We start from the raw sequence: 12434 nt of genomic DNA, 5'->3' as shown, positions 1-12434 counted from the left end.
TTCTTGCCTTGGGATGCATTTCCCATATCAGCTATATCTGCAAAGTGTATTTTCTATTAATAATGTTTATATGGGTTTGGTGCTCTCTTTAATACTCCAGATAATTATAAAGGAGGAGGGCATTATGAGATTTCTAGTCCCCTTAGAAACAATATTTGCAGAAAATACAGTTTTCCAATAAGGTTGCAGTGACATATAGCATGAGCTTCTTAAGTTATGCTATCTCTTTCAGGGATAGGTATAGAAAATTACACCCTTATTTGTTCTGCATCCATGGATTATAGGCTGTTGCACTCTGCTATCTGCTAGGATGTATTATATTCTTCTTGATGCATTATTTGTTTCATATATTATAACATTTTAGTACCTGTACTCTATGAGAACTAACTTTTTCATTCTCTCTCTCTCTCTCTTTTGTTGATTCTGTTTGCATATTGTACAGTTTCAGTGCCTGTACTATTTATATGCTCTAATTCTTACTGTTTAATTTCAGATAACTAGAAGCTCTACTAAGAAGGGTTCCAGAGTAGATCCAGTTTACTAAGAAGGATTCAGTGCCCCAGAACATGTTTTTTCAAGCTTTTTACCCTCACTGCCTGTTAAGCATCAGCCCGCACTCTACCAATCAACACATTAATTCCCCTTCACCAGGATGATTGTTGATCTGGAAGGGCTGTTGTTTACAGAGCCATCAGGGGAAATTGTATTTTTCTTGTTTACTCCCTGGTCTTCAGTATGAATACATGGCTAAGCACAGGTTAGGGTCATACAATGGCCCATCTGCAGAGGATGTCACCTCACTTCTACAAGGGGCATTCCCACCAAGTGGCTCTCCCTCTCCCCTTGGAGCATGACCAGTGATCTCTCCCTTCTCTGACAGGAAGACTGTGCCACTGAGTCTGCCATCAAGTGTTTGCAAACCCCTACCACCCCCTGGTATAGGTGAGTGGGCCTTATCCCTTCAATCCTTCCTTTCCCTGCCTAGCTTCTCCAGTGCCCGGAGCTCTATTTAAACCTAGCCATCTTAGTCATAGTAAGGGCTGCACCACAAAACCAGGCACTGCCCTAGACTATGTACTGATCTATACTCCCTATGCAGAAAAAGGGTCTGAGAGGAGGCTTCATACTGCAACACTGATGGAAACCATAACAGTATTCAAAGACTGCATCAATGGTGGGGAGGAAATGTCTGAACCTCTTCAGGTATCTATTGCCTAACTGTATGTAACATTTTTATGGGGGTATGAGAGGTGTTAAAACAGAATCTTCCATCTATATAGGGTTTTGAGCACATTTCCTACAGACTTCATATCCTTCAAAAATGCATGCTAATGCAAATCCTTTTATTCTATCAACTTTCTAAGTCTCTACGAGATGTATTTGAAAGACATTCTTATTTTTTGGCCTTTGCCCCCATTATTTTTTGGCTTTGTCCATATTTCTTGGGCTAGGAGTATGAGAGGTATGAATGAATGTCTTTACATTATTATTACAGAGCCATGAAAAATGTATATATTGGACTAATAAAAAGTGTATGTTTGAAAGCCTCATTTTAGTCACTCTTAGAAGAAGTTATTTTGGAAGAGAGCTAGTTCTGTCACTGCATAGAGCATTATCATAGATTTGTAGATTTATAGAGCTTACAAAGTTATACAGCTTACAAGAGACATTCCATGAACTGTAGTTATGTTGGCAATACCCACCATCATAGGTTACCTCCTGCCTCCAGAAGGGCAAAACAAGTCAGACCTTGGATGATTTTACAGACACCCATCCAATCATAAAGGTGTTACTTAAAGGAAGCAAGGGTAACACTGTTTTATATGTACAGAAAATGATTGCAGAAATGGTGGAAACATTAAGTAACATGTCTGTCCTTCAATGTCTTATTTATTTGTTGAGGGAGGTTCAAGTAATTAGTTTAAGCACTGAACCTGTTTCCTTTGTGGGGGTATAGGACAACAAGGAGGATGATTCCTTAGCAAAGAATAAATCATCTTGCAGCAGTCTGTAACAGTCAGAATATAAGGAAAGAGCTTCAAGCTTGTTGTGGTAGCTAAAGTTTTTTAATTCATTGAACTTTTTTATTAGGAACCACTTCAGTATTTCTAGCTGGATCTATTTGGATACGTGCATACTAAAAGGGGCGTTGTATTCTATTGCTGGTCTGGTCAGAGCAGAGTATAGACGAATGATAACTTAGTGAGATCCCTTTAGCTATTACTTGGGCTAGATAAAAGGATTTCATGGCTACTGGTGCTACATGGTGGTCAAAGAACAGAAAGTTGTCTACAATGGTTTCAAGATCTATGATGAAAATATCACTATGGAGTGGGGTGTTATCCATACTGTAAGCCACTCTCAAGGTTTGTTTACTACAGGTGACAATGCTACACTCCTTTGCATTTAGGTTAACCCAATTTCTAATACACCACCAATTTGTATAGTTTAACCCTTATTGTAGCAACACAGTATCTGAAATCAACAACACTCAGCCTGCCATGGTTGTCAAATGTAATTAGTTGTATGACTTGGAAATCTGAGGAGTATCTCCGGAACAGAAAGTGTCCCAGTACTGAATTGAGAGGAATATCACTAGTCATCTTTTTGCTTTCTGATGCTGCAGCTGATACTTTAATTATGTGTATTCTGTTAGTCAGTATGTTATCCATCTTACCACATAAAAGTGTACATTTAGGCCTTTTAGCTTATTTACAGTTCCAGCATAAGGAACAGTGTCAAAGGATTTGGTCAGACCCAGGTATGCTACATGAACCACAGGGTTACTATCTACATAGGCTTGCTAGGATGATGGATCTACAGTTCACAGGATCTGAGGAGGGCTCCTTTTATGCAGTGACATAAGGACAGACATTTTGTATATCTCAGGAACATACCCTGTGATTATGCTAAGTTTAGAAGTTTTAGGAGGGCTTCAGAGTGGGAGTGTCTGGCACTATTCGTAAGCAACCAGGTATATTGTCAGGACCCACAAAGGTAGAATTTTCAACTTTAGAGAGTTCAGATGACAAAGGGACTCAAGAATGCAAAGAACATCAATGACCTCTTGATAGTAATGATGTAAAGTTAGTATTTAATTTATCTGCCAGTATATTAGCAACATCTTTAGGGTTGAAGTGGTATTACCATTACAAATTAATTCAGAACATTACTGCATGTTATTTCTTTATAGGTTCATATGTTAATAGTTAAGTTCTAGGCTGGCTGCCCTTGCAGGACATTTTAAGCCTAGCCAATTTAATTTTTGATGCTTGAATTAAAAAATCCCATCTGTTGTTAGATTGGACTTACCCATCCCATGGCCGAAAATTATGTATTACTCCTAGTGAGAATACTGGGATCATACCATAGATCATTTCAGGGGACGCATGCACGGGGGGTCTATATTATATATATTCGAACTTTCTAAACTTTGAATCCCGTATGTTCTGTAACATATGATCAAAGTTTAAAAGTTCGAATATATAATAAAAAAAAAATTACCTTAACGCTGTGCCCTCCCCCACACCCCCTACTTAAATATACCGACTCCGAGATCGCACTTCAGTGAAGAAAAAGGGAAATTCTCCCATTCTGCACTGAACAGCACCATTACATTTAACCTTTGGACTCTTGAAATGTCGATCATATGGTTTCGACCATATGACATTTGATATTTCAAGCGTTCAGAGTTCTAATAGGAACCCATGCACGGGACAAAGCATTTAGAAGCTGCCTCTGTTCATTTGTAGTGCAGACACAGTCCTGTGGTAAACTTTCTGCCTCCCATCCATAGATCCAAGTTGCACTTAAATATGGACTGGGATAAGCTTTGCAACACATGGATGGGAAGTCTGTTCCAGAGCAACGTTATCTTCTGTGAGATAAACATGTCCCTCTGAGCCATTCTGTTGATTTTGCAAAAGACGTTTAGATCCCTAGACTGAGTAGTTCTAATTCCATTGACTTGCTGTTGTGTAGTAAATCCATCAGCACTGGGAAGGAGGATGAATTGTATGCCAGACACAGGTCATATCTTAGCAGTCTATAGGATACCAATTATAGTGAGAGGGCTTTGAGTTGGTCCATGTAGGGCATATTGTTTAGGACTTGTATCCTTTTAGTAAGGTTTTTCTGTGAGCATTCCAGTTGCTGCATGTATCTGGACAGATTATATGCCAAAGGGGGCCTTATACTTAATTACACTTATACTTAATTGCTACATAGTTGCAATATTGTCTGGTAATAGGATATTCCAACTAGTTATAGTGCCTGCTGCTGAATAAGACTGGTTGCAGAGTCTGAATGTATTTCTTTTGTTGACTTCTAATAGGCTATGTTCACTTGATCTGCTTTCTGTACAATATTTAGGATGATTGTACTTATTTTGATGTCCTTTTTTAATTGCTCTTAGTCTTACATTCTTTCCTTTTCTCTTCTTTTCAACTTTTAGAGCCACTGAGGACCTGATCGCTTTGCCCCCCCCCCACACACTTGTGTGAACAAGGAATCCTCTCACTCCAGCTAAAAGCAAAGAAAACTCTAACCAGCAATCATCCAAAAATAGACTGCAGCCCCTGGTTTAACTCCAGGAACCTTGTTGTTGCCACTTGTCTAGTGTAGGTGCAAGATTTTGTAACTAATGTTATGCCTTGTTAAAATCTGTTACAGTCAGCTAGAATGCATACCCCAGGGGCAACAGCTGCAAACCTTCTTCCTCTTAGCCCACCCCCACCCCTTTCATCTGTTTCACTGTTGATAATTTGTTGCATGTTAAGGTATTTAGCCCCTCTCAATAGTCATAGCCTTCAGTCCCTCCTCCTCAATACTTGTTCTTCACTAAACACCAAACAGAGGTGCAAAGTCTCCAGCTGCTTTTATCTTTAGCTACATTGTGTACAGCAAACAATGAGCAAATGGGAATACAAATATAAAAGAGAATAAAATCTGCCATTGCAGACTAGTAAGCAGCTTACAACTTCCACCTGTGGTGTATTCCTACACATAGTTTTTCTTGGAGAAACCTTCCAGTCCTTGAACAAGGGTGCCTGTATGTTATTTCCTTGGCTGTCCTTGATAATTAGCTAGGTTTAGCAGAGTCCCTTGGATTCTCCCCTGCTAGTTTAAATTCCAATTGAAGGTCCCCCCCCAAGTGATTGCTCAGGTACAACACAACAAAGGTTTTAAAAACCCTGGATGCCATATTTGCTCTAATTGCAGCTGAAAGCCCCCCAGGTGTAGCATCTCTAGTAAGTGTCGCTGGACTAGCTGATAGTTTTTTTAGCTAAGTTCTCTCTGGAAGGTGTAGCCCTGCTCCGTTTGCTCTTCTCACTTCGCTCTCTTCCCACCCCCATTCCCACACACCCCATATCATTACCTTTATACCTATCCATACAACCACACCCCCTCACTTCCTCCCAAATCCCCCACCCCTCTACTTCCTGTTCTCATACTACCTCCCTTCTTTGCTCCTCCCCACATTTACCTACTATCCACTATCAAAGACTACTATACCTTACTCCCACCCCTTCCTCTCATCCTCTGTTCAACATCCCATAAAGTAACGTCTCTTACAACTCAAACTATACTTTTACCTTCCCTACTCCTTATACTCTATCACCTCACCTCCTATCACTCACAGTTACCTACTCCCTATTTCCATCCCTCAAACACCACTCTTAACTCAAGTACTACACCACAACCCTATTTACTAATTTGTCCCTCCATCCTTCCACCCACCACTCCCATTCCTAAAATAAAAATATCTCCACCCTCACCTTTAAAACAAAAAAAGTCTACTTATTCAAATTAAAACCCCATTACAAACCTCTACTTTTATCTGGTGACATTCATCCTAACCCAGGCCCTACAGACACTACCCTGAACAATAACTCCCCCTGTATCTAAACCTGCCAACCCCTCCAACCAACAAAAACAAGTACAATTCTGCCCTATCAATGTCTGGAGCCTTGTAAATAAAGTTCAAGAACTCCATGCTTGGATAGCTAACTATACTCCTGACATAGTTACCCTAACTGAAACATGGTTAAAACCACACCATCTGGACAGTGAAATCATCCCTCCTGGCTATAATACTCTTAGATTAGATCGACCTAAAAGAAAAGGAGGAGGAGTCCCCATACTCTACTTCAATTGTCTCTCCCAAATCAGTCCGACACTAGACTTACCCTTCTTCTCACCAGCTGAACTCCTACTGACCAACTTCAAACTTAACAGTTTCAACACCATAACTGTCACAGCAGTCTATATTCCCCCTGGTGATAATATTAACATACTTGAGAACATCCTGTCTCACCTCTCACATACCATCCACAATGAAATAATTATACTGGGAGATGTAAATATCGATTGGCTTACAATACAAGCTCCCAACACTACTTCCTGCATAAACCTACATGGGTTCAGGCAGCTAATCACAACCCCAACCTACATTAATAAATCTCACCTACCTAGCTCTCTTCTTGACTGGATATTGGTCTCCCACCCCCAAAACTATTATAACCCCCAAACCCTTCCAAATGTCCTCAGCAACCACTGCCCTATAACAGTAACCAGACATACTCTGCACCTTACCAAACCTAACAAATTTATTACCACCCGCTCACTTCCTCATTTCTGTCCTAACTCCTTTATTCACCAACTCTCCAAAATTAACTGGTCTTACCTCACCACTCTTCCTTTAGATGAAGCTGTCCACTCCTTCAACACTACATTCCTAAACATTCTTAACTCCCTTGCTCCTCTTCGCATGATTAGAATCAAATCTAATACTGCTCCCTGGCTCACTAAATCTACCAGAACCTTCATGAAAGACCGGGATAGGATTTGGAAAATGTGGACTAAAACTAGGACCCCTTCTCTTCTTCAGAAATATAAATAACTCAGAAATAAAATAAAAAAATCATCCATTATGATAAAATAAACTTCTATGCCAATCCTCCCTCTACTCTTAAATCAGACCCAAAATAATTCTGGAGCTCTATTAAACAGACTCTTCATCCAGGAAACCCTTCCTCTCATACCCCATGTCCCAGTGCAACACCTGAAGACATAACCAACAAATTTAGCAATCATTTTATAAACTCAATAACCTCCATAATACATCCCCCCCCCAGAAACAACACTGGCAACCCCACAATCTCTATACCTCTTCCAAACCCTCCTAACTCCTTCTCTCTAAAAGCAGTATCAACTAACTATGTAAAGTCATTACTCTCTAAACTTAAACCTTGCTCCACATCTGTTGACAAGCTACCCTCTTACTTCCTGCAGATTGCCTCTGAACCTCTTGCCTATCCTGTGTCCATCTTAATCAACCAATCCATTTCTGAACCCTATGTCCCCACTATATGGAAGAATTTCTTTACTCTACCCATTCGCAAAGGGGGCAACTCCTCAGACATATCCAACTTCAGACCGATTGCCATACTCTCTTCCCTCTCAAAAATCCTAGAGAAATACATTCACAAGCAGGTAATGCATTACCTTCACCAGGTAAACCTTCTCACACCCACACAGCATGGTTTCAGTCCCAAGCATAGTACAACTACTGCACTCATATCATTCATCAACATAGTCTCCCTAGATCATGATAACAATAAACTTGTCTCATGCCTATTCCTTGACCTTTCTAAAGCCTTTGACAATGTCTCTCACCCACTCCTCCTAGATAAACTCACTAACTTACATTTCTCTCCCCCTACTATCTCCTTGTTCTCCAGCTCTCTCTCTCTACCCACCAGCAATCAGTTAAATGGCTCTCTGCACTATCCTCCCCTCTCACTGTACAAATGGGAATCCCCCAAGGGTCCATACTTGGACCACAACACTTTAATATTTTCACCAACTTGCTCTACCCCTCTTGTCCCCAGTCATCCCTTGTACAATATGCTGATGACTCAACTGTTATAACCATTGCTGACAACCCAACTGACCTCCACTCAACTACCCAGACATCCTTCCACACCATTGAGACTTGGCTTAGTGATAACAAACTAATACTTAATCCAAAAAAAATAAACTCCTACTCTTTCTCCCTAAAAACATCACCACACTCAAAAGTACATTTATCATCTTATCCTGCAACAACACTATCATCTCAGCTGAATCTAGTACTAAATTGCTCGGTGTTACAATAGATGATCAGCTTAAGTTTGATCTCCATATTACTAACTCGGTAAAAAGAACTCATCAGAAACTTGGACACCTTTTCCGTAGCAAGAAATACTTAACTAACACTGCCCAAATAACTCTCTCCAAGGCTTTATTACTCCCAACACTCCTGTACAGCTGCCACATATTCACAAACCTAAATTCTACACTTATTTCCAAGCTTGAAACTACCTATAATAAGATTGCCAGATTTGCAGCTAACCAAACCTACAAGTCACACCACTGCTTAGCACTACAGCAACTAGACTGGCTAGAATTCCCTCAGCTGCTCCAACTATACCAACTACAAATCATCCACTCTATTCTCTAACTACCCTCCTTCTGCTCCAGCCTGTCCACTATCATATCCAAATATTCCCCTACTAGGATGCTACGCAGCTCAAATCAAGAATTATTAGACATCTACAAACCCAAAACCAAAATAGGCTGCCTTCTCTATAACTATAACCCAGCTATATCCTGGAACCAACTCTTCTTGGAACTAAAATCCCTCCAGCATAGCAAAAGTTTCAAATTAGCCACAAGGAAATACCTAAAAACAAAGTGGTCTTGCCATTGTAGCCAACCACCCTGAAACCACCATCCTTTCACCTATTTCACCACCTCACCTCTAACACTATTCCCCTGCCTCTTCTACCTCTTTCCTTCCTCTATCTCCACCCACTCTTAATTCTTGCAGTCTCAAAACAACCTACCTGTCTAGTCTATCTCCTATACTCTACCTCCCCTACATCTCCTACTAGCCATTCCTACTTTCCTTTCTTGTTTCCAAACTCCTATACAACTAGATCCTACCCACTTTAAATAAGCATCTGCCTAACTATTAACTCATTTTGCTCTAAGCAGCTTAAATAATATTGTAACTAGTCACATTTTCTTCTGCTAATTGTTTAAAATCTTGTTTGTAACAACTCATATACTTGTCTGCCAGTTGTTAATACTCTGTATAATTGAATTGCCCGAGGAGCTTTTTTTCTCTCCAGGTCTCTGCTTGTAAGATCCTATAGCTGATTGTTACTACTATGTTACTAACATTTAATAAATTGTTTTCTACTCCAGAGGAGCTTTTCCCCCCGGGTCTCTGCTGAAAATGAGTCAAAAGCTCAGCCAGACTAACCTGGTTAGCAAATGTAAAATAAATAAATAAATTAAATAAAATAAATTATTGGCCTAATAAGATCTGAGTAAATGGGGGCAATGACATCCCTAGATCTAGATGCAATCACTTTGTTTATAAGCTGTGCACAAAAAATAATTTTCTTACAACAATGGACACATTTTCATCTAACGTTAGGACACTGTCCACATAAGTTCCCAAATCCCAAACAACTAAGTCAACTCTTAGGGGCATATTGTAGCAGTTCCTCAGAGTAGATGACTTCCCAAAGGATAAAAAATGCATTTTTGCCATTTAGTTTCTCTCTCCATTATTTTGGTACTAGGATGGCAAAATCATTTGGGGATTTCATGACTATTCCTAGGTTGCAGCGATCTGCAAACTTAGTCAGCCAGAGCTGTTTGTTATTGGCCTTTACTTCAAAGAAGTAGATGCCAAACAGAAGAGGTCTCAGCACAGCATCCTGAAGGACTCCACTGGTGACTGGTCTCTTTGTGGAGGTAACTTCCACTAGTTTGATTTCCTGCATCCTATCTGTGAGCCAGATGGCAATCCAACGAGTGACATATGGGTTTATTCTCTGTTTATTTAGTTCTTCTACTAAACCTGAATAGGAAATTGTTTCAAAAGCTTTGGCCAGGTTGAGGTATGTGGTGTGTACCATTTTACCTTCAACCATTGTCTTAGGGCTCTTTTCAGAAAAGTTCACCAGGTAGAGAAAGCATGACCTTCCCCTGATGAATCCAAACTTGAAAGGATTCAGTGTTTGAAGATCCCCTGTGTCTTTACTGATTAGTTCCATGATAAATCTTTCCATTGCTTTGCATATGAGGCTGGTCAGACTTATGAATCTGTAATTGCCTGGGTCTGCGGAAGGTCTTCCCTTACACAAAGGAATGATTGTAGCTATCCTCTGTTTGTTTGGTACAAACCCTGTATAGAAGCTGAGGTTATACAGTGTAGTTAGGGGGTGGCTAAATTATGCTTCATGTTATTTAAGATATTGCCAGGACCTACTGATGCAGTACTTTTAGTTTTTGATAGCACTTTTAGGACTTGGTCTTGTGTGATAGATGGACGTGAGCTACTTTCAGGTTTATCTTGAAGGACAGATAGAGAAGAGAGAAAGTGAAGTAAAGCTAGAGCTGAATTTAATGGCCACTAGGTTGGCTATATCTTGAATGTCATTGTAGGTAACATTGTTCACAGTTATTCACAATCAGCTCAGTGCATTGCTGCATTGTAATTTTGAGATTAAGAACATAACAAAAAAGGCCGTGTGATTGTCTTTGGCTTGGGTAGCTATTTTCCCCTCAAACTTAAGTCGTTTGGTTACTTCAGTGATGAGAGCTCTAACATTCTGGGAATCATTCTTCCTATTTTTGTTCAAAATTTATATTCCTTTTGTTGTAAAACTTGGTGACAGTATGATTCAACGTCACACACACACACACACACACACATATATATATATATATATATATATATATATATATATATATATATATATATATAGAAAGAGAGAGAGATATATATATATATATATATATATATATATATATATATATAGCGAGAGAGAGAGAAAGATCTGTAGCTCTGTCTATCTATCTATATGTCCTAGGGGTCTGGCCATCAACATCAGTTGGGAGGGCTTCTATTTTTGATCTACCCCATTACAGCCCTCCCCTAGTTCCCACCATCTTATCCGAGGGACAGGTATGCAATGGGGACATGCAGCATTTCACCCACCTCAGCAGTAGCTCAGCCATGTCCCTCTCTGTCCTCCCTTTGGACCAGCCTCCCAATAGTATGGTTCCCAGCCTCCACCTGATATCTTCAAAGCAGACACCCACAGAATTACCTACCCACCATAGATAATAATGCCCATCTCTCCTAGATGCTCCATCAGTCACCAGACCCATCAATCAAACCTAGGTCAGCTGGGCCGTAATCACAGCTTTATCCTGTTGCACCACCAGAACAGCAATTTTCAGTTACTTTACTTGTTATATTATTCATAGAGCTGTGTAAAAGGTAGGGAGGCACAGAGAAGTGTGTTTTAAAGCAAAGTATTTCAGGTTTTCATTGTCCAAGTTGTTACTTTTTGAGCAAATATAATAGAACTGCTGTTGTAACCATTAATAGCTGATTTCTACCAAGTGTAAGGATATTTTACTTATTGAGGGTGCTTTTTGTAATGAATGCTGAAATTAAATGGATAGATGTATTTTGGTGTCCTGTGCACTTATGATAGAGTACATTAACAATTGCCACCTTAATTAGTTAAAAGAAACCAAAAATAGTGTGTCTCTTACCTCTTTACATTAACATGCACTGCTTTGTGCTGAAGGAAGCAGCTGCAATGGTTATAGTATGCAATAATGAGTAATACAGCTCTGTCAATACAATGTTCACTGCATAATTTAACAAAATAATGTTTTTTTTGTAACACTAGACAGCAGAGTGTCATCAATATCCTAAATAAAGTAGTGTCTTCATATATTACTGATTTGATGACTAATAGTTTGATGCCCTGTCACATTTCTGTACTATGAGGAAAGAACACAGGGTTGACAAGTTTCTTCCAAAAAATATAAAATGTCCAGGTGCTGAAAAACATGCAGTATATCAGGTACAATACATTTGTTTATTTTAGGAATGTGAAAAAAACCTACATTACAATACCCTATATGAGTAATTTCCTTTTGAACTCTTCCTAGGTGATGGCCAGGTGGACTTTGAAGAGTTTGTGACACTACTTGGACCCAAGCTTACAACTGCAGGAATTCCAGAAAGGTTTCATGGAACAGACTTTGACACCGTCTTCTGGAAGGTACACTTTCATTACAACCAGTTACATGTCCCTTTTGTAAATAATGTGTACATTATGCATTAAGCGGCACTTGTCAAAAGTAAGTTACCATGCATTTTATTTTTGTAATAATGCATTTTTGTGAAGGCTGGTACTAGACCTGCCTTGTATTTGTTGCAGTCCTTAGTGAGGTAAGAAACAGGAAATGTGTATTATTTATTTAATTTTATTTGTTTATTTATTTATTTGTTTATTTATTTATTTATGTATGCTTTTTTTGACTGGGTTAGTCTCACTAGGCTAGTGGCCTCC

General features: G+C 39.4%; 1 protein-coding gene across 1 annotated transcript in view; it reads left to right on the top strand.

The window, feature by feature from the left end:
- CABP7 (calcium binding protein 7) overlaps window positions 1-12434 on the top strand; it is a 1920152-nt gene that overhangs the window by 1627234 nt on the left and 280484 nt on the right. The window contains exon 3 of the mRNA XM_044069326.1: window positions 12031-12143. Within this exon, the coding sequence (XP_043925261.1) occupies window positions 12031-12143 (113 nt within the window). The remainder of the gene's footprint in view (window positions 1-12030; window positions 12144-12434) is intronic.

Source organism: Protopterus annectens, chromosome 4.part0 (genome assembly GCF_019279795.1).
Source record: "Protopterus annectens isolate FY-2018-M chromosome 4.part0, PAN1.0, whole genome shotgun sequence".
Lineage (NCBI taxonomy): Eukaryota > Metazoa > Chordata > Ceratodontiformes > Protopteridae > Protopterus > Protopterus annectens.
Note: the sequence above shows the minus strand (reverse complement) of the source record. Positions and strands in the feature narration are given on the sequence as shown.